The sequence below is a fragment of the Drosophila kikkawai genome, chromosome 3L (genome assembly GCF_030179895.1).
Source record: "Drosophila kikkawai strain 14028-0561.14 chromosome 3L, DkikHiC1v2, whole genome shotgun sequence".
NCBI classification, from domain to species: domain Eukaryota; kingdom Metazoa; phylum Arthropoda; class Insecta; order Diptera; family Drosophilidae; genus Drosophila; species Drosophila kikkawai.
In genome coordinates, this window is record NC_091730.1 from 10,913,977 (window position 1) to 10,941,039 (window position 27,063).

General features: G+C 39.9%; 7 protein-coding genes across 10 annotated transcripts; 4 read left to right on the forward strand and 3 right to left on the reverse strand.

Annotated features, from left to right (window-relative positions):
• Positions 1-127: 127 nt before the first annotated feature.
• On the reverse strand, positions 128-7,375 carry Hsp110 (heat shock protein 70Cb). Of its 2 annotated transcripts, XM_017178699.2 has the most exons (7): positions 7,246-7,375; positions 6,686-6,920; positions 4,676-5,627; positions 4,077-4,613; positions 2,626-2,721; positions 1,696-1,896; positions 128-1,285 (listed from the first exon to the last, which is right to left on the reverse strand). In XM_017178699.2, exons 2-7 carry the CDS (start codon positions 6,790-6,792, stop codon positions 668-670), a joined length of 2,511 nt encoding a protein of 836 aa, XP_017034188.1. In that variant the 5' UTR covers positions 6,793-6,920; positions 7,246-7,375; the 3' UTR covers positions 128-667. The 2 variants fall into 2 exon arrangements, with proteins under 2 accessions (XP_017034188.1, XP_017034190.1); XM_017178701.2 differs by lacking the exon at positions 2,626-2,721.
• On the forward strand, positions 7,365-15,236 carry LOC138927870 (fibroleukin-like). The gene is made up of 4 exons (XM_070284978.1): positions 7,365-7,854; positions 7,906-9,071; positions 9,156-9,388; positions 15,002-15,236. The coding sequence occupies exons 1-3, from the start codon at positions 7,777-7,779 to the stop codon at positions 9,277-9,279; spliced, it is 1,368 nt and encodes a 455-aa protein (XP_070141079.1). The 5' UTR covers positions 7,365-7,776; the 3' UTR covers positions 9,280-9,388; positions 15,002-15,236.
• LOC138928289 (fibroleukin-like) lies at positions 10,389-12,419 on the forward strand. Of its 3 annotated transcripts, none has more exons than XM_070284976.1 (3): positions 10,472-10,512; positions 10,671-11,872; positions 11,957-12,419. In XM_070284976.1, exons 2-3 carry the CDS (start codon positions 11,025-11,027, stop codon positions 12,078-12,080), a joined length of 972 nt encoding a protein of 323 aa, XP_070141077.1. In that variant the 5' UTR covers positions 10,472-10,512; positions 10,671-11,024; the 3' UTR covers positions 12,081-12,419. The 3 variants fall into 3 exon arrangements, with proteins under 3 accessions (XP_070141076.1, XP_070141077.1, XP_070141078.1); XM_070284977.1 differs by having other exon boundaries at positions 10,503-10,597; XM_070284975.1 differs by having other exon boundaries at positions 10,389-11,872.
• On the forward strand, positions 13,273-15,236 carry LOC108083073 (angiopoietin-2). Its single transcript, XM_017178715.3, has 3 exons — positions 13,273-13,433; positions 13,485-14,656; positions 14,738-15,236. Exons 1-3 carry the CDS (start codon positions 13,356-13,358, stop codon positions 14,859-14,861), a joined length of 1,374 nt encoding a protein of 457 aa, XP_017034204.1. The 5' UTR covers positions 13,273-13,355; the 3' UTR covers positions 14,862-15,236.
• On the reverse strand, positions 15,222-17,250 carry LOC108083072 (delta-1-pyrroline-5-carboxylate dehydrogenase, mitochondrial). Its single transcript, XM_017178710.3, has one exon. The coding sequence runs from the start codon at positions 17,099-17,101 to the stop codon at positions 15,413-15,415; it is 1,689 nt and encodes a 562-aa protein (XP_017034199.1). The 5' UTR covers positions 17,102-17,250; the 3' UTR covers positions 15,222-15,412.
• A 724-nt stretch (positions 17,251-17,974) lies between these two features.
• Positions 17,975-20,260, reverse strand: LOC108083075 (ADP-dependent glucokinase). The gene is made up of 5 exons (XM_017178714.3): positions 20,007-20,260; positions 19,737-19,949; positions 19,510-19,680; positions 18,722-19,448; positions 17,975-18,655 (listed from the first exon to the last, which is right to left on the reverse strand). The coding sequence occupies exons 1-5, from the start codon at positions 20,147-20,149 to the stop codon at positions 18,404-18,406; spliced, it is 1,506 nt and encodes a 501-aa protein (XP_017034203.1). The 5' UTR covers positions 20,150-20,260; the 3' UTR covers positions 17,975-18,403.
• Positions 20,261-22,479: 2,219 nt separating this feature from the next.
• Positions 22,480-25,511, forward strand: LOC108083002 (phospholipase B1, membrane-associated). The gene is made up of 4 exons (XM_017178626.3): positions 22,480-22,720; positions 23,746-23,946; positions 24,197-24,994; positions 25,072-25,511. The coding sequence occupies exons 2-4, from the start codon at positions 23,758-23,760 to the stop codon at positions 25,345-25,347; spliced, it is 1,263 nt and encodes a 420-aa protein (XP_017034115.2). The 5' UTR covers positions 22,480-22,720; positions 23,746-23,757; the 3' UTR covers positions 25,348-25,511.
• The last annotated feature ends 1,552 nt before the right edge of the window (positions 25,512-27,063 follow it).

Below are 27,063 nucleotides of genomic sequence, written 5' to 3' on the forward strand. Positions count from 1 at the left end.
TTGAATTCACATTTTTTCAGCAAAAAGTTAAAATTCGTTAACTAACCTTTGAAAAATGCTGCTAAAGCTTCTTTTAGTTTTAGGTTTTCAGCTAACAATCCCTTTATAAAAATGAAATAACTATAAGTTTCAAATTGGAATCATCATAGTTTTTATTTGATTATTTGAATTCCATTCTTTTAGTGTCGCTTGGTTGGTTGTTATTCAAATATATGAAAAATGGTCGATTAGAAATTGGTTTAGGTTTGTTTGTTTTTACTTCTTCTCGTTTTTGCATTGTCCACTCGGCAAGCAGCAGCAGCAGCAGCAGTAGGTGTGTTCCACTCCCTTCCCTTTCACTCCTCCGTTTTTGTTCTACTATTTATCGTTCCTTCTCCTCACATCCTTCTCTTCTGGATCCACCCAGCGGCTGCATTTGCTTCTAATCGAATTAATCTTACGCTAGTTACGATTGGTTGGTTGAATTTTCGCATTTTGCTGTTTGATTTTGTTGGTTTCTCGTTTACTCTGCTAGTCCTGAAGCCAGTGGTGGTGCATATACAAAGGTCGTTTCTCATATATGTTTACCGTTTAAGTTATCGTAATTATTATTATTATTATTATCATTAACGTTAGGCCAATACCGCGGATAGCCGGACAACCGGGTTGACGGGAGGGGAGCCGTAGCTCACTCCACATCCATGGAGGGATCGTTGCCTGCCGCACTCTGCGCATTGTTATCCACATCCATTTTATCGCCCTTTGTCGGCTCGCCGCCATTCTGTTCCGCATTGGCCTCTCCGTCCTTGGGCGGTGTTGCCGTTTTGGGAGCCGGTTTCGGTTTCGCCCGGTTAATCACCGAGCTAACGCATGCATTTAGTGTTTGGACTTCATGGCGCACGGCGGAAACCTGAACGGGACTGTCGGCGGTGCGCGGCGACTGTGCGAACTTGGATAGATGAGTGTCCAGCCACTTTTGCGCCTTGTCCGCCGTCTCCGAGATGTTGATGAACTCGGTTTCCGTTAGATGATCGTACTTGGGCACACCCTTGCGGAACTCGGCCACCGCCAAGCGTGCAATGGCAATGCTGCCCTTCAGCTCCTCGAAGACAGCCGGGCACAGTTCATAGTCGTTGGCGCGCACCTTGATGGGATCCGTCTTCTGATGTAGGGCCTGCAGGCGGCTGGTGTAAGTCTCGCGCTCGCAGTCCTCGCCATCCTCGTATAGCCAGTTTTCGAGATCATTCAACTGGGCCACAATAGCCTCGCGCTCCGACTCCACCACGAATCGCTCCAAAGGTCCGTCCTGCAAAGTACAAGCAAGGGATTTTATTATAACTATTTCGAGTGAACAAATAAATTTTTACTTTTTGTTTGAAATTTTTATTATTATTATTTTTAGTTTATTTTAAGTTTTATTTTTTATTATTTTTATTTGTATTTTTTTTATTATTATTTTTTGTTTATTATTATTTTTTGTTTATTATTATTTAAAAAAATTTTTTTTTTTAATTATTTTTCAAAATTATTTCTATTAATTTATTGTAATTTCAGATTTTTTTTCAATTGAACTTTTTTTAAATATATTTTTTTTATTTTATTATATTTTTTTATTTTATTATATTCTTTTATTTTATTATATTTTTTATGTAATTTTATTTTTTTTTTTTTTATTTATTTATTATAATTTAGGAATCCCGAGGTCACAATTCTTACCTGCAGCTTATTGCGCATATCGTACACAAACTCTTCCAAGGCATTTTTGGCATCGATGCGTTCCGTCTCCCTTTGATCGTTTCCAATCATTTTCGACTCCTGCTGTGTATAGTTGCCCAGATCAATGGGGCTGAAGCCGTGGGTGGTGCACTCCAGGGGCAGTTCGGTGGCCTTGGAGGCCTTCTTCTTCTTATCCGTGCCCTAAGCAGCGAAAAAGAGATACAAACAATTGATTAATATTTAAAATTCAACTATAACTGGGGCATAGAAAATCAATTCAATTCAATTTATCCCAATAGGAAACGGAAATTGGAGCAGCAACAATGTGACACACACATCAACAATAAAGCGAAGAGGAAAAACAGCTCCAAGCGACAGCCTACAATATGAGTAGCACAAGGAATTTCTTGGGTGTTGTAGGGGTTTGTATAACAGTTCATACTAAAAAAACACTTGTGGCAAATTTGTTGTTTAATTTTGAATTTTGAACAAGGGGCGCGCATTGTTTTCTCAGGTATTTTATTATTATTTTTTTTTTTTTTGAAACAAATAATAACAGAAAATGTATTTTTGTGGAAATAATAAATCAATTTGCAAATTGTGTAAGCTTGTTGAATTACTTTTTACGTTGGGAGCACATAGGGTAGGCGGCTTATGAGCGGTCTTCTTCATTCGTTTCATTTTTGGTGGAAATGAGAGAGATGTAGACTCGAAAATTTGAAAAGCCACACATTTTGTTTGTTGTTTTTTAATTGTGTGCTTTAAATTTAGGTTCTCTTCACTCTCTTTCGTTAATTAAAAATTTCCAATTTCTTGACACACAAATTGTTTGGGAACAAAGAATTTACATTATTTGGTGTATTTTTTTTGTTATAATTTGTATTTTCTTTTGCTTTTGAATTGAAATTTGAGAAATTGTGGAAAACGTACCGAACTAAACCAGCCCTTGACCCGCTGTGCCCACCCTTGTCCGCCAGGTGATGAGGCTGTTGATGTATTATTATCATCCTCATTCTCACAATATGCCTACGAGAGATCAAAACGCGCCCGTTCGCAAGCAAACATATCCAAAACAAACAAACGAAAACAAATATTGGAGTGGTATATTTATATATAAATATATATATATATATATATATATATATATATATATATGAGTGATTTATATCAAAGACACATCCATATGTGTCTGTATAAACACTAGTGCGATACAGCCCCGGTTTTCACATGTCCGTTTATGGGTAAAACAATCAATTAATTTGATTCGAGCAATTTATGGCCTCTGGCAGACTGGGCCAGATTTATAAATTTAATTTTAAACTCAACTAGAGTTGCAAACATTGAAAACCGGGGCTTTTATTTTGAAATTTTAATTTTAAATTTAATTTAAATTTTAATTAGTCGATAAATGCGAATCGGCTTCAAGATTGTCCTAATTAAGTTAACCTAATCAATATTAATTGAGATGATGGGCAAGCACCTAAGAAACTACATAGACCAACAGAAAAAACAGCTAAATTATAAAAGGGGTTAATGCTAAAAAAATCACACAAAAGGAACGACTTTTGTTTGGCAAAAAATATTTATAAAACTTTAGTAATAGCTAAAAATATTGGTAAAATATCAAAACAATAAAAAATGGCTAGTGGTTAAAATTAGCCGCGAAAAATGTAAAAAACACGACTCTTGCTTGCTACAAATTATGTATGCAAACTTTACTAAAATCTAAAAATGTTATTAAAATTACGAAAAAAAAAAATAAATAAAATAAATTTTAAAAAATTGCAAGTGCCCAAATTTAGACGCAAAAATGTACAATGTAACCATATGCGTTGTTTAATTTCTGTCCAAGTGCTGGCTTATACAAAACTTAAAAGCAGACGAACTGTTGAAGACGTTTTTTGTGAACATTTATTCTCAATTACTCTAGATCTGTGCGCACGCTTACGCACTTCTTTCGTCTGTTTATAAGGACACACAGAAGAGAAGAACTTTACTTTCTGAACTTTGTGATAGCCAGAGAAGTGCTTATATAGCTGATATATGGCAATTGTATGGGCATTAAGCATCTTGTTATTAAAAAGCCTTAGAAAATCTATTATCATCGTGTAAATTTAAGCTTTTTTAACCTTTAATAAAAACAAAATAAATTTAATATTCTGTGGTTAGTAAAACTCTAAGAATTTAAAAATTATCAACAGCATATAAATATGCCTTCCTACAGAAAAATTATAAAAAAAAAAAAGGATGAGACTTTGAACAGGTGACTAATGACAGAACCAAAAAAAAATTATAGATGACAAACAGCAGATCAATGCCTATCCACAACACAAGATTATGATGAGACTGTGAGCTGGTTAAATGACTGATGGCGGACTCACCTCCTGCTGGCCGTCCGTGGGTTCACCGGCAGCATTGGCTCCTCCGGCCTGCTCGGCTAGCTTCTCCTCGCTGGCAGCCTGCTCAGCAGCTGCAGCCTCTTCTGCCTCCTTCTTTTCCACCAAGGTGGCCGAGGAGATCAACACGATGCCATTGTTGTTAATGCGCACCTTCAGCTTAACATCCTGGCCCTCACCGCGCTCCGTCGGCTTCACATCCTTGATCTTCCACACACCAATCGTTTGATCCGGATATGGCACTTGCTGTCCATAAACAATCGAAACGTTGAACGGTCCCTTGCGGTTGATGGTCAGCAGGCGGCTGAACGGCGACGCATGGAACTGCGGAAAGATCTCAATTTCTCCGGGAGCGGCAGAGCCCTCACTGTCCCAGAGCACCTTAACAGCATAATTTTGTATGTCTGTGACGCCAAACTCGCGAACGCGTACCGCCGGCGACATAATGGCGCACTGTAGAGCAGCACCACGGGAAACAGCCTCGTCCTGGTTCAGAGTAGTGCTGGCCGGCTTGTTGAAGACCTAAGGAAGACATTCAAATTGTTGTAGATCATAGAAAAGTTGTTTATGAGTGCGTAACTCACCTGTTCGATAAGCTGCTTTACGGCTGGAATGCGCGAGCTGCCACCAACAATCTCCACCGAGTGGATGTCATCCAGCTGCAGCTTGGACTCGGCCAGGAGGCGCTTGAACGTCTGCTCGACGCGCTGGAAAACGGGAGCGCAAAGCTCCTCCATCTGCGAACGCTGCATGGAGGACGAGACATCGATGTCCTCCAGGAAACATTCAATGTTCAGCGGCAGCTTTGTGCTGTTGGCGGACATCTGCTTCTTTAGCTTCTCGATCTCGGTGAGCAAACGCAGATTGGCACGGGCATTGGTCTTTGAGTTGATCTTGTAGCGCTCCTGGAACTCCTTCGAGAAGTAGTCGGCCAAGGCAAGGTCGATGTCCCGACCGCCGATCTGGTCCCAGGTGCTGGCCAGCATCTTAAGCTTGCCCTTGGTGAAGGTACAGGCACTGACCTGCAGTGCCGAATGCCCAAAGTCCACGAAGATCACGTTGCGCGGCTTATCCTCGAACAGGTCGTTCTTGTAGAAGCCATAGGACAGCGCCGTGGCCGTCGTCTCGTTCATCAGCCGCAGAACGTTAAGTCCAGCGATCTGGGCAGCGTCCAGGAGGGCTCGGCGCTCTGCGTTGGTGAAGAACGCGGGACAGGCGATAACGCAGTCGTTAACCTGCGTCTGCATTGCGGCCGCCGATGTCTCCTTCAGCTTGGTGAAGAGCATCGCCGTCAGCTGCTCCGGTCCAAAGTGCTTATCCTCCCCCAGGTAGTTCACCTTGATGCCGATACTGCCATCGCCGCGCGCCTCCACGCGCGCTGGAATGCTCGTGAGTTCGTGTTGTACATGGGGATCGTTGAATTTACGGCCGAGAAGGCGCTTGAATCCGCCAACTGTGTTTTTCATGTTTGTCACCTGCTGATTCTTGGCGGCCACGCCAATGATACGTTTCTTTCCATCGAAGGCCACAAAGGAGCTGCAAAAAGTAAGTAACAAATTATGGATTAGCTCAACTGGACAGATAATACTAAATATGGATAATAAAGATAGTCAATCAGGTTTAAGTAAGTACAGTGGAAAGCGAATAAAATTTTGAATAAAGTCGTGTAAAATATGAAAAAGTTTTTAGATTATAATTGTTTCTATAAATTTTAATTTGCAAAATTGCAAAAAATTTTAATTAGAAAATTTCTTTTCAAAACTTAAATAATACAATTTGAGAATTATACCAGAATTATTCATAATTCTGTGGGCGTATGAAAATCAAATTAAATAAAAAAAATTCCTTAAACGGTTGCCCAACATATGCGGGCTCCACTGTGTCTGTATTTGCCAGTCTGTTCTTATGTGTGCTGTCTGTGTTTGCCGGCTTTGGATTTATTTTTGACAGCTTTGCACGTTTTTTTCCCTTTGCCGTATCTCTGCTTTATTGCTCTCTTTCGCTTTTCACAACAGCTGCTGGCTGCTGGCTCTCGCCTCTCACCTTTGATGCTGCCTTTTTGACCGCATGACGCATGCAGCGGCCGCTTTTTGCATGTGTGTGCGAGTGAGTGTGCCAAAAAAGTAAATTCGGACAAGTACAGAAAGTGGAAATCGGAATCCCACGCATTTAAATCAAAGGCATACAGGCACCCATACAGGCGGCCGACTTGTGTTTTTAGGCAGGGCAATAAATTGGAGAAGAGAGATGACGAGAGAGGTGCGTTGCTCGTTGAAATTGCAATTTGCAACACTTTTTATGGAAGTGCAAAATTTAGGCCGCCACAACCAAATACATAATGTATCACAAATATGTATCAGACTGGGCTGGATACACGTTTGTTTTTCGGAGCGTACCCATAACAACCATGGAATTTTCTAGGCGCGCTCTCTTACAGACACACACACACACACACACACACACAGACGCGAGGCATGACTTACAAACTCGACATAACCTCAAATGGTAAAAAGTCGAACGATTATGCACACGGCGAGCTTATCAACATAACTGGGCCAATAGGGGGCCCGGATAACATAACCCGGAGTACTTACGGCGTGGCCCGGAGACTGTAGTCGTTGGCCAGCGTCTCGATGCCGCCGGACCTGGCCGCCGCCACATAGCAGCCCTCGTTGCCAAAATCGATGCCAATCACGGACATTTTCTGTGCCTCCTTGTCGTCTGGCCGCTTTTCCAATTAAATTAATTTAGTGGTGTTGTAGCTTGTTTCAGATTCGGGGGGCGGAACAACGCGATCGCTCAGTTTTCTTTGTTTTCCAGCAACTGATACTGCAAAATATATGTGTACCCAGATAGAGAGACGGGAATTAGATAAAATATGTACTAAACACTCAGGCACGCACGTGTCGGCTGGCTATATGGTCTTTTTGTTTGACAATTAAGTCCAGAACGTTCGATTCGATATATGCTTTTTCACATTCACATTAATTATGGATTTCGGTTTTCGCCTGAGAATGGAAATTTCTAGCGTCCGGCCTTCGATCTTCCTTCTCGCTTGCACGCGCAAACACCGCAAGCAAGGGAAAAACTTTATCGCTAAACCGATTTTCACCCAGTTTATCAGTTATTGATTGTAGGGGAATTAGTTACGCACGTTTTCGCTGATAATGGGCAAAACACCTCTTGGTTCACGGTAAATCTAGCAATTTTAATTCGACACCGCACGTTTTTTTCTAATTTGTGTTCGCAATATGACCGTTGTATGAAATGGGCATAAAACAGAGTTATCGAAAGTTTTATAACAAAAAATACCGACATGTTTTTTATATTAAAATAGCAGTATTTTCTTTGGTGCGGCCACACTACTCAACAAAAGAAAATAGCAAATATTTAAATTATTTTAAAATGGAGTGATTTAACTTTCTAAAATATAAGACATTTTATGGCTTACTTTAAAATCCTTGGAAAATTATTCTTGTGTTTTATATTTTATTTGAATTTTTGAAGAAAATGCAGTACTGTTATATATTTAATAAAAATACTTAATAATTTAATATTTAATACAAAATACCCGATGCACTTGTAGTTCGATTACATATGTCTTTGTACAACACTAAAACTGTCAATCGAATAGAAGTTAGAATTGACTCGCCCGCAAGCATATGCGTATTATTTAAATTTAATCATGAAAATATCAAGTGCAAAGAATTTACCGGAGGAACAAGGCGGATCTTCGCAAGGGTCATTTATTGACACCAATTCTGTAAGACATATTTGCGTAGTTAATCCCCAAAAACCTAATATCGAATTTCAGATCAGCGGCGACTCGGACATAGACGCTGCTAGTGTAGCGGGTGATCGAAATCAGATGATTGAAGAACTAAAGAAAACGATAAAGGGGAATCACAGCCAAATCTCGGAACTCGAGGGTAAATTGAAAGTTACTGAAATACAATTAGAGTGTCAGAAAGATAAAGTCAAGGACAAGGACGAGGTAATTAGAGTACTGCAAAACTCTATTGACCTGATCACAAAAACAAGTGAACTAGCAATAAAACAATTGCAGAAGTCCGAAGCTGAAGTTGTCACTTGTAATAATGGTAATAATTTGCAAAAAGAGAATGATTCACTCGAATCTATAGATGAAATGAAATCAAAAGTTAAAGAAAATAATGTGGACAATTTCGGAGCTCAGGAATTGCAGGAATCGAAATGCCAAGCCAAAGAAGATTCTGCTGATTCCCACGAAGTGGACGATAATTTAGAGAAATTCCAGGAACAATTTGATAAATACAAAGAACAAAATGAGTCACTAGAGTTGAAAAATTCTCAAATGAAGCTCGAACTTGACGAATTGAAATCTAAAATGATTAAATCCCAAAAGATTGAAGATAGTCTAAGGAAGCAAGTTTCTGAACTAGAAAATAATTTCCTCGGCGTTTCTGCTAAACTCAAGGAAAGTAGTCAAAAACTCGCTGATAGTGTTCCAAACAAGCAAGAAGCCGTGCCTCTAAATAATACCAAAAATCCAAAAATGAAAGTAATTGAACAAGATGGCATGGAGCCCTTTATGGCGGTGATTGAGGATATTCCCTCGGCTTGGTCATCCGGTTGGATAGTTATTCAACGGCGTATCAATGGAAACTCAAGTTTGTCTGCAAAAAGAACTGATTTTGAAAATGGATTTGGGAATACAAACGCAAGCTTTTGGCTTGGCTTAAACCTAATACACAAATTAACAAAAAGCCAACGGCATGAGTTATACATTCAAGTTGTGGATCACGATGACGTAACTGCATATGCAAGGTATGATCACTTTGAAGTTGGAAGTAAGAAGGAAGAATACAAGATCAAGTCTCTTGGTTCATATTCGGGAAACGCTGGCGATGCTTTCCGGAGTCTTGAGAACGCTCCTATTAAGGCTTGGGATTGCGGAACTACATACAGTTATTCCTGGTGGGAAGCCACACCGATGAATTGGTAAGCAAATAAGAATGATTTTTATTTTCAAAATAATAATATAGAATTTTATTTTATTAATTATTTTTACATTTACTCATTTAGCAACTTGAACGGTATGTATAATACACCGCAGAAGTACGGATTTTATTGGGGCCGCTTGTCTCTGGGGAATAAGGAATGTCATCTAAAGTCCTGTCAAATGTTGATAAGGCCAAGAAGCAAGTAATCCTAATATTTGACCCACAAATTTTCTAACAAGTTAAGTTGAATGTTTTTGATAAGTTAAATTGTCCCCAGTGGCTTTCAACAACCAATGTGCCACGGTCAATGTGAACCTGCTTAAGTTTAATTTACGATAAATAAGATTTAAAAACCTATTTCTATGAAAGAAACTGTTAAATTAAGAAAAAAAACAACATCTTTAATTTGTACTTCATAAAGAGGATACATCCATTAAATTTCGAATAAATCGAATGAGTTCGAATAAGTCCCTAAGCGAATATGTTTAAAAACCATGAAGTTATAATTTTTGTTCCATTCATCCAAGAAAATAAACTTAAAAAAGATTAAATTTTATTTGTCTAATTAAATTTCCAATTATAATAAAATATTCTAGCCAACGTAATTTTCAATTTAAAAATCGGTCACACCTTGAATTTAAAAACAAATACATAGTTAAGCTGGTGCACTAAAATGGAGAATGTGTTACAAAAGCGTTAGCCACTTCCCGCTTAGCAAAATTGATTCATCTGTTATTTGGCACCGGATCCGCCAGCGTCTCCTCGATCAAGAGCGGCGAGCTCCAGCGCATCAGGAAGTACGCGGAACCAGACTTGTCATTCGTCCCGGACAACCGGTTGCCGCCGAAGGGCGTCAATCCAAGGTGGCTGCCAGTGCAGCGTTCGTTCACATAGAGATTGCTGGCCGACATGCGCAGCTGGTTGAGACAGTGAAGAATCACCTCGTCCCGCTTGGCGAATATGGATCCGGAGAGAGCATATCTGGACTGGTTGGCGGTCAGCTTGAGGGCATCTGCGAATGAGTCGTCCGGGTAGACAAAGACCGGCAAAAAGGGTCCGACAAAGGGTTTGCTTAGCAGCGGGTCCAATGGATCGTCCACCCTGACTATCGTCGGCTGGACAAACCTTCCTATGGTGTCGTCGTTGTATTAAAATACCAGTACTTTCTTTGGTGCGGCCACACTACTCATCGAAGGAAAATACCAAATATTTAAATTATTTTAAATATTTTAAATTTGAGTGATTTAGCTTTCTAGAATATAAGACATTATAGGGCTTACTTTAACATGCTTAGAAAACTATTCTTGGGTATTTATTTTTCTTTGACTTAATGAAGAAAATGCAGCACTGTCAGAATATTCATCGAAAAAATACCCGATGCACTTATAGTTCGATTACATATGTAAGTCGTTGTACAACACTAAAACGTGTCAATCGAAGTAAGAAATTGCAATTGAAATATTTAAACATGAAAATATCAAGTGCAAACAAATTACCGGAGGAACAAGGCGGATCTTCGCAAGGGTCACTTATTGACACTAATTCTATAAGACATATTTGCATAGTTTATCCCCAAAAACCTAATTTCGAATTTCAGATCAGCGGCGAGTCGGACATAGACGCTGCTAGTGCAGCGGGTGATCAAAATCAGGTGATTGGAGAACTAAAGAAAACGATTAAAGAGAAACAAAGCCAAATCTCGGAACTCGAGGGCAGATTGAAAGTTACTGAAATACAATTAGAGTGTCAGAAGGATAAAATCAACTTATACGAAGTTATAGTCAAGGACAAGGACGATGTAATTAGAGTACTGCAAAACTCAATCGACCTGATCACAAAAACAAGTGAACTAGCAATCAAACAATTGCAGAAGCCCGAGGCGGGAATTGTCAGTTGTAATAATGCTAATAATTTGCAACAAGAAAATGATTTACTGGAATCTATAGATGAAATGAAATCAAAAGTTAAAGAAAATAGTGTGGACAATTCCGAAGCTCAGCTGCAGGAATTCGAATGCCAAGCCAATGAAGATTCTGCTGATTCCCACGAAGTGGACTATAATTTAGATAAATTCCAGGAACAACTTGATAAATGCAAGGAAGAAAATGAGTTATTAGAGTTGAAAAATTCTCAACAGAAGCTCGAACTTGACGAATTGAAATCTAAAATGATTGAATTTCAAAAGATTGAAGAGGGTCTAAGGAAGCAAGTTTCTGAACTAGAAAATAATTTTCTCAGCGTTTCTGCTAAACTCAAGGAAAGTAGTGAAAAACTGGCTGAGTATAGCTTAAACATTGATAGCTCTTCAGACAAGCAAGAAATCGTGCTGCTAAATAATTCCAAAAATCCAAAAGTGAAGTTAATTGAACGAGATGGCTTGGAGCCCTTTATATCGGTGATTGAGGATATTCCGTCGGCTGGGTCCGGTTGGATAGTTATTCAACGACGTATCGATGGAAAGTCAAGGTTGTTTGCAAATGGTAAAGATGTTTTTGAAAATGGATTTGGGGATACAAACGCAAGCTTTTGGCTTGGCTTAAACCTAATACATAAATTAACAACAAGCCAACGACATGAGTTATACATTCAAGTTGTGGATTGCGATGACGTAACAGCTTATGCTAGGTATGATCACTTTGAAATTGGAAGTAAAGAGGAAAACTACAAGATAAAGTCTCTTGGTTCATATTCGGGAAACGCTGGCGATGCCTTCCGAAGTCTTGAGAACGCTCCTATTGAGACTTGGGAGTTTACTGATGGATACAGTTATTCCTGGTGGGGAGCCACACCGACGAATTGGTAAGCAAATAAGAAGGATCAATATTTTCAAAATAATAATAAATAATTTTATTTTATTACTTATTTTTACATTTACTCATTTAGCAACTTGAACGGTTATCATAATTACTTGAGCGAGTACCGATTTTATTGGGGCCGTTTGTCTCTGGGGAATAAGGAATGTCATCTAAAGTCCTGTCAAATGTTGATAAGGCCAAAAACAAAGTAATCCAAATATTTGACTCACAAATTTTATAACAATTATTCGCAGTAATTATGCATAAGTCTTATAAATGTTTCAAGTTAAGTTAATGTGCCACTGTCAATGTGAACCTGCTTAAGTGTAATCTATGATAAATAAGATTCAAAAACTATTGTTATGAAATAAGCGGTTAAATTAAGAAAAAAAAAAACATCTTTAATTTGTACTTCATAAAGAGAAAACATCCATTAAATTTAGAATAAGTCGAATGAGTTCGAATAAGTCCTTAAGCAAATATGTTTAAAAACCATAAAGTTTTAATTTTTGTTCCATTTATCCAAGAAAATAAACTTAAAAAAGATTAAATTTTATTTGTCTAATTAAATTTCTAATTATAATAAAATATTCTAGCCAACGTAATTTTCAATCTAAAAATCGGTCACACCTTGAATTTAAAAACAAATAGTTAAGCTGGTGCACTAAAATGGAGAATGTGTTACAAAAGCGTTAGCCACTTCCCGCTTAGCAAAGTTGATTTACTATTATCTGTTATTCCGGACGGGATCCGCCACCGTCTCCTCGATCAGCAGCGGGGAGCTCCAGCGCATCAGGAAGTACGCGGAACCGGACTTGTCATTCGTCCCGGACAATCGGTTGCCGCCGAAGGGCGTCAATCCCAGGTGGCTGCCAGTGCAGCGTTCGTTCACATAGAGATTGCTGGCCGACATGCGCAGCTGGTTGAGGCAGTGAAGGATCACCTCGTCCCGCTTGGCGAATATGGATCCGGAGAGAGCATATCTGGACTGGTTGGCGGTCAGCTTGAGGGCATCTGCGAATGAGTTGTCCGGGTAGACGAACACCGGCAAAAAGGGTCCAACAAAGGGTTCGCTCAGCAGCGGGTCCAGTGGATCGTCCACTCTGACTATCGTCGGCTGGACGAACCTTCCTATGGTGTCGTCGTTGTATTAAAATACCAGTATTTTCTTTGGTGCGGCCACACTACTCATCGAAGGAAATTAGCAAATATATAAATTATTTTAAATATTTTAAATTTGAGTGATTTAGCTTTCTAGAATATAAGACATTTTAGGGCTTACTTTAATATTTTTAGAAAAATATTCTTGTGTTTTTATTTTTACTTGAATTTTTGAAGAAAATACAGTACTGTCAGAGTATTCACGAAAAATACCCGATGCACTTATAGTTCGATTACATATGTAAGTCTTTGTAAACACTAAATCGTTTCAATCGAATAGAAGTGAGAATTGCCAGCGAGCCAAGCATATTTAATATTATTTAAACATGAAAATATCAAGTGCAAACAATTTACCGGAGGAACTCAGCGGATCTTCGCAAGGGTCGTTTATTGACACCAATTCTGTAAGACATATTTGCACAGTTTATCCCAAAAAACCTAATTTCGAATTTCAGATCAGCGGCGACTCGGACATAGACGCTGCTAGTGCAGCCGGTGATCAAAATCAGGTGATTGGAGAACTAAAGAAAACGATTAAAGAGAATCAAAGACAAATCTCGGAACTCGAGGGCAGATTGAATGTTACTGAAATACAATTAGAGTGCCAGAAGGATAAAGTCAAGGACAAGGACGAGGTAATTAGAGTATTGCAAAACTCAATCGAACTGATCACAAAAACAAGTGAACTAGCAATTAAAGAATTGCAAAAGTCCGAAGCAGTCGCTTGTAATAATGGTAGTCATTTACAAAAAGAAAATGATTTACTCGAATCTATAGATGAAATCAAATCAAAAGTTAAAGATAATAATGTGGACAATTTCGGAGCTCAGCTGCAGGAATTCGAATGTCAAGCCAAACAAGATTCTGCTGATTCCCACGAAGTGGACGATAATTTAGAGAAATTCCAAGAACAACTTGATAAATGCAAAAAACAAAATGAGTTATTAGAGTTGAAAAATTCTCAACTAAAGGTCGAACTTGACGAATTGAAATCTAAAATGATTGAATCCCAAAAGATTGAAGAGGGTTTAAGGAAGCAAGTTTCTGAACTAGACAATAATTTTCTCAGCGTTTCTGCTAAACTCAAGGAAAGTAGTGAAAAACTGGCTGAGTTTAAGCTATTCAGTGATAGCTTCCCAGACAAGCAAGAAACCGTTGTCCTAAATAATACCAAAAATCCAAAATTAAAAGTAATTGAACGAGATGGCTTGGAGCCCTTTATTTCGGTGATTGAGGCTATTCCATCAGCTTGGTCATCCGGTTGGATAGTTATTCAACGGCGTATCAATGGAAACTCAAGTTTGTCTGCAAGTAGAACTGATTTTGAAAATGGATTTGGGGATATAACCGCAAGCTTTTGGCTTGGCTTAAACCTAATACACGAATTAACAACAAGCCAACGGCATGAGTTATACATAAAAGTTGTGGATTGCGATGGCGTAACAGCATATGCTAGGTATGATCACTTTGAAATTGGAAATAAAGAGGAAAATTATAAGATCAAGTCTCTTGGTTCATATTCGGGAAACGCTGGCGATGTTTTCCGAAGTCATGAGAGCGCTTCTATTAAGTCTTACAATAATGGACAATACTGGCATTCCTGGTGGGAAGCCTCACCGACGAATTGGTAAGCAAATAAGAAGGATCATTATTTTCAAAATAATAAATTATTTTATTTTATTAATTATTTTTACATTTACTCATTTAGCAACTTGAACGGAATGTATAATACATCGGACCAGTACGGATTTTTTTGGGGCCGTTTGTCTCTGGGAAGTAAGAATTGTCATCTAAAGTCCTGTCAAATGTGGATAAGGCCAAAAATCAAGTAATCCAAATATTTGACTCACAAAAGGTCAAACAATTAATTCAGCATAAGTCTTATAAATATTTCAAGTTAAGTTAAATGTTTTGATAAGTTAAATTGTCCCCAGTGGCTTTCAACAACCAATGTGCCACGGTCAATGTGAACCATGCTTATGTTTAATCTACGATAAATAAGATTCAAAAACCTATTTTTATAAAAGAAACTGTTAAATTAAGAAAAAAAACAACATCTTTAATTTGTACTTCATAAAGAGGATACATCCATTATATTTAGAATTAGTCGAATGAGTTCGAATAAGTCCCTAAGCGGATGTTTAAAAACCATGAAGTTATAATTTTTGTTCCATTTATCCAAGAAAATAAACTTAAAAAAGATTAAATTTTATTTGTCTAATTAAATTTCTAATTATAATAAAATATTCTAGCCAACGTAATTTTCAATCTAAAAATCGGTCACACCTTGAATTTAAAAACAAATAGTTAAGCTGGTGCACTAAAATGGAGAATGTGTTACAAAAGCGTTAGCCACTTCCCGCTTAGCAAAGTTGATTTACTATTATCTGTTATTCCGGACGGGATCCGCCACCGTCTCCTCGATCAGCAGCGGGGAGCTCCAGCGCATCAGGAAGTACGCGGAACCGGACTTGTCATTCGTCCCGGACAATCGGTTGCCGCCGAAGGGCGTCAATCCCAGGTGGCTGCCAGTGCAGCGTTCGTTCACATAGAGATTGCTGGCCGACATGCGCAGCTGGTTGAGGCAGTGAAGGATCACCTCGTCCCGCTTGGCGAATATGGATCCGGAGAGAGCATATCTGGACTGGTTGGCGGTCAGCTTGAGGGCATCTGCGAATGAGTCGTCCGGGTAGACGAAGATCGGCAAAAAGGGTCCGACAAAGGGTTCGCTTAGCAGCGGGTCCAGTGGATCGTCCACTCTGACTATCATCGGCTGGACGAACCTTCCTATGCTGTCATCGCAGATGCCTCCGCATAGCCGCTCCATGTTCTCTGTGCGCTCCATCAGTTGCTGCATCTGCCGGAAACTCTCCACATTAACCACCGCCCCCATATCCGTTATTGGTTTGACGGGATTCCCGATATGCAGACTGTTGGTGGCCTCCACCAACTTGTCACGGAGTCGCGGCCACAGGGATGAGGGCACGTACATGCGGGACAGCGAGTTGGCATACTGGCCGGCGTATCCAAAGGCCGCCTGCACCGAGGCCGTGACTACGGTCTCAATCTTGGCGCTCGCATGAACAAAATGAAAGTTCTGACCGGGACACTCGGCCACCAGGCGAGGGAAGCAGATGTACCGTTCCATCTTGTCGCCCACCATCTTGTGGACATGCCGGAATTCCGACGCACTGCACTGGCAATTCAGTCCGGCAAAGTGCACGGCATCCGTGATGGTGTCCAGGAAGAGCCGCTTGTTGGACGGCACAAAGTTGATGACTCCAGCGGGCAGGCCTGCCTCCTGGAAAGCCCGAAGGATAAGGAAGCTGACCGGGGCCACCTCCAACGAGGGATTCCACAGCACAGAGTTGCCCATTAGAGCCGGGCAGAGGGCCAAGCTGGCGGAGAGCGCAACCGATTCGAAGGGAGCCAGGGCTGCCACGAAACCGTCCAAGGGCCGAAGGTGGAAACTGGGAAAGACGCTCCTATTCCCCTGGATCTCGAATCGCAGGTCAGACAGGTGCTCCAGGTAATCGGCATTGGCCCTCAGTGAGCTGAGAAGCCGCCTAATGTCTCGCCTGGCATCGTCCAATGTCTTGCTGAGACTCAGCACAAGGAAGACGACCAACCGTGACTGGTCCTCTTCTATAAGGTCTGCCGCCCTTCGCCAAATGGCCAGGCGCTGAGGGGTGGGCACCAGGCTCCAAGTGCTCTGCGCTGCCAGAGCGGAGTTAATGGCACTTTCGATTTGCTTGCGATTTGCGAAATAAACCTGCGCCAGGACCGTCGTCAGTTGGTGGGGACTGGACACTCGTTGGTTATCCATGGTGTACTCCGGTTCGTCGCCAATGATGGTGGGCACCTCCAGCGGCTTGCGTTGGATATCCTGAATTATGTGGCTGATCAGTACCTTTTCGTTTTTGTGCAACCTTGGCATATCCTTCTCCTCCTCCTCCACCTTAGGCAAGAAGTTCTCCTTGTCCACAGCTTTCTTTGTTTCGCCGGAAAGGCTGGTCAGGCAACGGTTCCAAGCCACACATCGTGCTGGCACCAAGGATCTCAGCTTGAGCATAACGCGTTTATCATATGAAAGAATATCAATTTGAAGCTTTCAACAGGAATTTATTCTACCTTTTGCCAGTTGTAAGTACATATATGCGTATGCTTAAGTGTAGAAAAATATATGTGTGTTACGGTTAGGGAAAAGGCAGCTTGTGAATGGTATCAAATATGAAAAAATAAACCATCTCTAGGGGTCTCAACACAAGACTGCCTCAAGCTCCTTAAACGCAACACATACATAGTTTTTAGTTTAAGGGGGTCAGTCCATGTGAATGTTAAAAAATTATAAAATATTTATATCATCTATAAGTAGTGTAGAATTTGTGGTTTAAAGGATTATCAACTGGGATCCTGGAGAAAGTTCTTTCGTCTTTTTTTTTAGGACGATCTTTTCAAAACGCTGTAACTCAAGTTCTTCACAATATTTTTAACTTAAAATTTATATTTATACTGTTGAAATATACGCTAATAAGTGATCAGAAACTTAAAGCCTTATCTATTTACTGGTCTTAAAAAAAAATCCTAAAAAAACCCTAAAATAACATGCTGTTACATGCAATGACCCCCTTAAATCATAAAATCAAGTGCAAAAAACAAATTGCAAGTAGGATAGGCTTAAAAAAAATATAAAATGTTAGTCTTGGGAGATTTTTTGAAGGCAAATGTAATGTACGTACATTTATATAAATTTTAAAATTAAAAGTTGTACACACATTTATATAAATTTTAAAAGTAAAGGCTGCTATGGGGTAAGTCATATTATTTTTACCCTAATCAAGTTACTAATTTTTAAAAAATAATTTTGACTTAAATTTAGATAATTTAATACATATATTAATTACCAAAAGCAAGGCCTCCGTCAAGTTTTTAAGCCTATTTTAAGTAGGTTTTCGAATGCAGTATTGCTTTAGATTTTGTAATAAAAAACATAGAACGAGACATAAATTCACAATTCTCACAATAAAATAAAAAATATATGAATAATCGTGATTAAAGTAGGACTAGGTGGCATTCGTTTCTGAATTTCGATGCTTGCGCATTAGGAATAATATCTTGGAATAATATGTTGATGACGATGAGTGGATCAGGGCAGAAACTCATCTGGATATGTCACGGGTGTATCGTTGTTGAGCATTTCGTCAAATTTCTGAGTTCGAAGGTAACGCGTTTCTAAGGTCACTAAGGTGCTAAGAATGCCGAGTCCATCCTGCGGGGTGGTTTGGGGATGCTTGGGGGTTACATCCTGGCCTTCTATTCGAGTCTTGGATTGCAGCAAGGTTTCTAGTAATACTAAGCAGTCTTTGTCTTGCCTCTACAATTGAGCCGCCAGCCCGGAGGCGGAGATGTTGTCGCCTGCCCCGGCCGTCTTTCTGGCCTCCCGGCACACCAGCACGGGCGCCACACAGATTTCAACCTCCAGACGCTGACGCTGGCGGCCGTACTCGATGTATTCCCGCCAGCATGGCACTGGACTGGCAGCGCCTATTCTCATGCGAGGGGCATCCTCCTGTGCCGAGGTGGCAAAGCTGTCATCCAAGACTTGCAGCACTGCCTCCGGATTGATCTGGGAAAAGTGATTTGGATACCAACTATTATTCTTATTCTTTGGTTACCAAAAAAAAGTACTCACAAACTGCGACTTGCAGACGTAGCGATGAGCGGTGAGCGCCGCCTTGGCCGCCGCTGCCTGGGTATTCTTCCACTGGGAACCGGCTGTGGTGAGTATGGCCTGGTAAGCCAGTGTATGCACATGGATCCGCGATATGCGTCGCCTTTTGGTATCATGGGTACTATGATCGCCAAAGTCCTCCAGCAGACTGATGAATACCTCGCGCATCTGGTCAAGGGTGTGGGCAATGCGCGGATTCCAATCGGTGGCCAGCGTAGTGCGTCCGTGGGCCAGCACCTGCTGCAGATTGGCCAGCTCCTGCTCGTTCATGCCCAAGGAGTCCACGTAGGGCAGGACAAAGTGTCGCAGTTGCTGCAGCAGCTGAAGCTCCACATAGGAGGCCATCTCAAAGTGGTTAAGAGTGTCCCGAGGCTGGCTGGTTAGCTGCCTTTGTACTTGCTGTAGACGCGCCTCCCGTTCACCGGGATTAAATGTGAACATGTCCATCATTTGCAGCCCGCTGACCACTAGCAACTGCGGATGATAGACTTTCAGGGCGTCTGTTAGCTGCTCCAGGGCTCTAAGATGCGGATTGTTTCGGTCGTTGTGCAGGATATAGCGATTGGCCCGAGGCGCTACATAAGAGCCCCAGGTGTCGCCCGCCTTGTACTCTAAAATCAGATGTATATCATCGTCTGGGATCTCGTCACCCGCCAGCCTAATCTCCTTGGGCAATAGAGGACGCAATCTGCAAAAGATTAGGAAATAAATTCTGGGAAAGTCCAAGGGGATTTGTTCATGAATAATACTTCTTGGACATGTGGGCTCCTAGCAGGACATCGGCTCCTTCCATAAAGAAGCGCACGGCCATTAGCGGTGCGTTGCCGCCCATGTACCACTGGATGCCACTAGTGTCCTTGCCCATAAGCTTTGCATAGCCCACGAGTTGCTTGAAGAGCGTCCCATTTGCCATGACCCTTCTGTAAGAGCAGGAGTAAAATTAAAGTTCCAATAGAAACCCGTTTCCCGAACTCACTCCGCAGCAGCTCCATTCTGAAAATAGTAGGCAAAGGATTGCAGCAACTCGTCCTCGCTGTTGACAATCTGCCGGGAGCCGGTGGTGGTTGCCGGAATGCGACGGGCATAGTAACGCCCCAGGAATTCGGTGGCGTTTATCTGCAGGTCAGTGCAGGCACCATAACCAATGGCCACCTTTGGCGCCGGCTGAACGGCAGAGCGTTTCAAGGATCTGGTTAAGGAGTAAAGGTAATTCCATTACAGTGTAGTAACTCCCCTGATCCCTTACCCTTCAATGGCCAGCAGACCGGTGAGCAGGACCGTCGTCCTGTTGAGTGCCTGGAGTGAGAGGAACGCCTGCCAAATAATGGACACGAAGGCCGTGAAAACGGAGCAGCCCGTTAGCCATCCCATGTAGCGAAGGGCCGTCATCTTGGGCGACGTTTTTGATCCCAGCTAAAGGTTGACGTTCCGGCACTCTTATCAGAATTAGAGTTGTAGTGTTGCCGTTTCAACCATTTTTTGTTGTTGTTGTTGTCCCCAGGGTTGCCACAAATTTTGAAACGTAGTGTTGTCATCTGATAAAAAAATGGTATTAAATGAATTAAAATAAAAATAATAAAAAATAATATGACTAAGAAAGCAAAATTTAATAATTTATTATTGATATTATTATTATATTATTTTAATATATATTTTTTTGAAGCTTGCTTACTTGACACGTAAAATAGTCCTTTACTGTCATTTACATACTTTATTGCCTCTAGATGTCGCCACTGTAAGATTTTAAAAATGTAAAATTAAGAAAATATGTATAAATAATAATAAAAAATAACATAATAAAAAAATATAATAAAAAAGTTTATATTTGATTTGTTAAATTTTATACAAATTTATTATTTTTCCACAGGGTAATATCACAGATACATATTTTAAAAATCTTTTCTAATGTAAGGTTTTAATTAAAATATTAATATTATTATTAATTCAAATATTTATCATAGCTCTATATGCCTATACGTATAAGTTCCGTATCATTATAATATTTTTTTATATGGATATCAAACCTGGTTTACCTATAGTAGTAAGATATTATGTATTCTATTTTTAGTACATAAACAGCGGTGAAGAGGTCTGATTGTAAACTTGATTTAAAAGTTGATATCTTGACATTAAATATAAAAAAAAAATAATAATAATAATAATAATAATACATTGTAAAAAAAATCAAATTTTATTCCAAAAAAAGTAACTGTACGCTTTCTTCGTAGATGAAATTTACCTGTATATAGCAGCGCAGATGCTGTTATAAATATTATCTACCTGACCTTAACCATCTGGTTAATAATCCGAGAAAACTTCTGAAACAACAGGTAGAACATTTGCGCTTATTAACTATTGTTTCACGTACGCTATTATTTGTGTCTTTAGGAGGTCTAAATTAAAATCCTTTAATCTCTTAAAATATAAGTAAAATATAAATATTAACTTAAATATATTAATATATTAAGTTATAAAAAATAATCCCAATTAAAAGAAATCAAAACTTAAAGCATTATTTTCGGAAGCTCAATTTTGTGTACTTAAAGTCTCAAATAATCCTTACTTGTAATTAAAATAAACACCAAAATCTTAGATATATTTTCCAAGAGTCTTCCATAACATTATTTTGTTAATTTACATTTTTCAAACGTTTTAATTTCTTAAATTTGTGGAAAAAATGCAAATAAATGGATTCGCAGCCGGTCAATTGAGTGATATCATGCTCGAAGCTCAGCTTTGAGATTTTGAGATTAACGTCGGCACTTGCTTGGATCGTATCATCCCCAAAAGTGACATCTAGTGTACCTGATTCAAGCTGAGACGTTCTTAGTTCTGTCTGCCTACGTCATAAATCAGCAAAGAAGCTGACTTGATGTGTCTGTATTTCGTTGTGTTTTTGACGGTTCCTTCTTGTCGATTGGGCTCGTTGATTTATAACAAGTTGTTGCTGCTTCTTCTCTCGATTTGGATACGGTGTTTCGCATTAATTGCTTCTTGCCGTTATTATTGTATCGATACAAGGTTAGTCAATTGCACTAGGCAAGGTACCCAGGCTGTGTTTCTTGTATAGGAAGTGTTTTTTTGTGAGTCTTCTGGCCGGATGGGAGCAGCTAGATAGTTAACTATTCCCCGGGTAAGGGAATCTCACGATGCAAAACGTATATTTATGGAAGACATGGCATTTTATAGCATTCCCGACTATTAAAAATCCCCATCGGCCAATTAGCGTCTATAAACGGCTATCGCGTCTGGACCAAAGTCTGAGCTCTTCTATTTATAACGCCAGCAAGGCAGAGTGCCCGATTTCATTCCAGACCGCAAGACACGATGACTGGCCGCTTAGAATCAAGATCGGTTCGCTGGGACGACACGCATGACAGGTGTAATGTCTGGAAACTATTTTTATTTTTATCAGCCCAATGAAAGTGAACATCGCACATTAAATGCTTCGCAGTCGCCGCTGTATGTGCGGTGCCATGCTGTGCGTGTGTGCCCGGGTCTGGCTCTGGGTCTGTCTCTGACAGCCAATATATTTTGTTGCTGGCTTATTTTATTTCACTTTTGTTCTGTTTCGCGAGTCTCGTATATGCGATTATTGTGGTTTTGTTTTTAGTTGTATTCCATTCCATTTTATTCTATGCGCAGCCGTCCGCTGCCCACTGGGACTCCCGTATAAAATCAGCATAATCAGAAATTCTACCAAGCAGTTGGTTCTAAGCCGTTGACGGAGCCGGACGCAGCTCATCGCGCCTCTGGTCTGGAATAATTGATCTGTTATCCATTTGGTATCGTGTAATTGTGCAGTTTTGTGTCTGAAAAGTAAACTAAAAAACAATTGCAAGATTTACACATCAAGAAGCGAGAAAAAATAATCGGTGAAGTGATAAGTTATACTCTCCAGATAATAATTATAGCTCGTTTGGATATAATTCGTTTCTATATAAATATATACAAAAGAAGGTATGTCTTCGCGTTGTTCTATTTATTCGCGTTCGTTTCCTAAGTCTTTTGTTTCGCGTGGCGCTGAAAGGAAGCAAATTCGCTCGGCTAAATGAAATCGAAATTTAAATCAATCTTTATCACAACTGGATTTGGCACGCTCTCTAGTTGTCTTATTATATAGCGTCGCTTCGGTTTCCCTCTTCCTCGACACTTCCGCATGCAGTCCAACATAATTTAAAATTAAAGTTATTCTTCGGCGACTCTGTGAACTTATTGATTTTTGCAATTTTAATTAATTTTGCTAGAGTTGTGTGCATGCGATATAGAAGAGGGGTATATCTGGAAATTGAAGTGGCATAAATTACAATAGCAATTAAAAATAATTGTTCAAGTGTTATTATTATAATGGCTGTAAAAAAACATTTAAAGCATTTATCTTTGGATGTGCTACTATAAATAAATGGTTTCAGCTTTAATAAATACAATTAAATTTTAAAGTTATTTAAATTCTAAATATAATCATGATTTAATCCATAATTATAGCCAATTTGGAAGTGTTAATAATAATTAATAAATCTTGAGCTACTTTAATTATCCATATCCATCCACTAAACACATTCTTCTAGTGGAATAATAAACCACAGAGATTCTTAAAATTTAGTTTATGTGCCATGTGGAGATATTTCGTCAAAATACAATTCTCACCTAGCCAAATCGATTAGTCATTTCGATTTTTTTTTCCTATAGCTATAAATTAGCATAATGTGGTCAATATTATTTAATGCTAAAATGTTAAAATTAGTTGGCTCCGTTCCGGCGAAGACAAAACAAAAGCCAAAAAAACAACCAAAGGTGAATAAACTGAAGAGGCCTGAGCTCGGCTTCTGTGTAATGTCTTGGCCAGGCTTGGGGAACTGGTTCAAAGTCGAGGACGTCATCAACGAAACTGAGAGTGCGGAGAACTCCGAGCTGAAGAGCTTTAGCTTACATGAATCTTATCTTATCTTTGGATCTTTATTCTCATCTGGTTTTCCACTCAACAGCTGTCTGCCGAGATGTCGTCGACTAGCCTGATTTGCTTTGGCCTCCTCTTCCTGTACTCTGTCACCCATGTGACGTCACAGCGGACGTCACTGGACGTGGCCTTAAAAAACTCCTACCGTCCGCTGCGTCTTCTGGGCCTGGCCTTCACCGGGAGATCTGGCGATGATCCACAAAACGTGCAGCGCGTACGAATGGCAGGGGTAAGTCCAGTGAATAATGCAATCATTGATCCGGATTCGATTGGTTGACTTTCCCATTAGCATTGTCTTTTATTTGGAATAAAGAATTCATACGAAATTCGGTCAATATACTGTTAGTTCATTTCAGTTTATGGGCGACACTTACTGTATTGAATTTAAAAATAAAATATATAAAAAATATAAATGATTAATAAATTAGATTTATTATATAAATTTATATTACTATTAATCTCCTTTTTATCCCTGACAGAAAACCCAAAAATCGAATCCCCGCACCCGAGCTCTTTTGGAATTCTGCGATGCCGAGCACGGACCCGGCAGACGAAGCCAGGAGAGACCAACCAGCGTGCACCGCCTCCGGCCCGGAGACATTGATGTGATTGGGGCCATGGGCGACTCGCTGACCGCCGGAAATGGTATCTTTGCTACAAACCTGCTGCACGTGACCGTTGAGAACAGGGGTGTGGTGTGGTCCATTGGGGGGCAGTATGACTGGCGCAAGTACCTGACGCTGCCCAACATCCTTAAGGAGTTCAATCCGAATCTATATGGGTATGCCATAAAGGATGGGCTCTCCACGGATCGTACTTCCCGCTTTGATGTCGCCGAACTGGCTGCCATGTCCCGGGATATGCCTTACATGGCCAAGGTTCTAGTACGTCGCATGCAGCGCGATCCTAACGTGAATATGACCGCCGACTGGAAGCTGGTCACGATCTTCATTGGCAACAATGACTTTTGTGCGGACATCTGCTATTATCCGGAGCCGGAGCGAACGGTCGAGTGGCACGAGCGAAACATGTTGAAGACCTATCGTTATCTAAGAGACAATGTGCCTCGTTTGGTGCTGAACGTGGTGCCTGCCCCCAATCTGAGGTTCCTCACAAATCTGTCGGGTTTGCCGCCCATTTGCACCAGCACCCTACGCTTCGAGTGTCCCTGCCTGGTGGGCAAAAGCAAGTCCAAGCTGGACTACATGGAGAGCATCATGAAGCGTTGGATAGCCAAAGACATGGAGATAGCCAACAGAGATGAGTTCAACACGGAGGTGAGAGTGCTAGCAGATTTGTCTTTTAAGTAATTATTACGAACTCATTTTAAAAATTATTAATTGGTGACTTTCAGACCTTTACAATCAACGTGCAGACATTCTCGCAGTTTCATGACTTCCCCCGCACGCGTTCCGGTCAGACGGACACCAGGTTCTTCTCGGAGGACTGCTTCCATCTCAGTCAGCGTGGTCATGCCGCCGCGGCTAATGCCATTTGGAACAACATGCTGGAGATGCCGGGCGAGAAGAGCGGTTTTGCCACCCAACTGTTCGAGACCTTTCGCTGCCCCACCGCACAGCGTCCATATCTCATCACCAGGGAGAACAGTCGTCCGGACTTTGTGATATAATATAAAGTGGGGCCTGTTCTCCCCTGTGAATTACTCCCTGTGATATTGCGCCTAAGTCTTCTTTCCACGATTTGCGTATATTTTTGTAGCTTAAATTAGCGAGATGTTAAGTGTAAATATTTGATGATAATGAGAAAGTCAAATAAATGATAATCATGATTTTATGTGAGTGAATGTTGTGCGGGGCGGGTCATTGTCGATGGGGCGTGTCAATTCGCTATAAGTACATTTTCTCAACACTATCGTGGGCACGTGTATATTTTTTTGGCAAAGCTTAAAGACCTACTTGGCAATTGACATCGATTACACGCCACGCGATCCATAATAATGAGTAGTTATTAATATTCCCCAATGGAAAATATCACAAAATTTCAGTCCATAAATCACTAGAAAGGCAATAGTTAAATTATAAACAAAAAATAACTCTAAAAGTAAAACGTGGAGTTATTAAAATTAATTTTACTAATATATTCCACACAAAAATTAAATAAAGTTATAAAAATATAATATAAGTTCAAAAGTAAAACGAGGAGTTATTATAATTAAATTTGGTTGAAATGTAGATAGGTAAACAACAATATATAAAGTTTAATAAATATATGTAGGGACTTTATTACTTTTATTAAAATAATTTAAAGACATTACAAAATTAAATATCCTATATGAAATCTATGAGAAAGTGTTTAAAATTATTGATTATTTATTTGTGGAATATCTGATAATTTTTTCGTTTGAATCTTAATCATATTTTCGTCCAAAAATATCTTTACGAATCTTTACCATATTGACTTATTGACTTATTGTAACTAATCTTTTAGCCAAAACTAATTTATAATCCATTACCGCTAAACGAGACCACAAATATGTACATAATTAATAGTGTTAATTACGTGCTGCCTATTAGTTTAATCGCTTTAACAAATCGTTTCATTTCTGCCTTCATCCGATTGTATTGTTCCGCTTTATGGGCAAAGTTAAACAAAATAAATAACCGCTTAAGTGCCGGCAATAAGGCAGTCATATCAACTTGATGCTGAATAATATGAATTGTAAATCATTTATACGACTTAATTTTAAATGTTTTAAAAAGGACTTTTTAAGTAGACTAAGGGGATGTAAAAGGGAGGTAAATTTTACTTAGCTTAAGCTAAAACTAAGGATCATAATACACTATTAAAAAAAAGATATAATCCCAGTGAATATGTTAATCGTGCCCTAAGGAATACCACCTTTACTGCCAGATATTCAAAAATTAATAACCCATCAAGATTCTGTTTTAATAGAGTTCTCAGCTCGTTAACAAGTTGCGAGTCACCCTGGTGATAAGCGATAAGCGCCGATGACACACGGCAAACATGCCGGGAATGGGCGCGTCATGAAACCTGTTACAGTTTATACCCATTATTTCCCCAGTCATCATCATCGGGGCGCACGCACCGCCGAACATCAATAAAGCCGGATCATAATTGTCGTTTAATTCGGTTGCTGCTTTTAAAAATAAATTGCTCGCTTGCGTGTACGTGTTGTCGCCCGCCTAGCTCAAAAATCACCGCTCAACGGTTTCGCCAGCCGGTGCAAAAAAGCAACAAAATAAAAAATAAAAATAAAAATAAAATAAACAGAAACTACGGCAAAAGAGAAACATCAATTATCGCATTTATTTCGAGAGCTTATTGCAGCATTTCAAAGCCGGCGCATTGTCATTGACTTTGAACT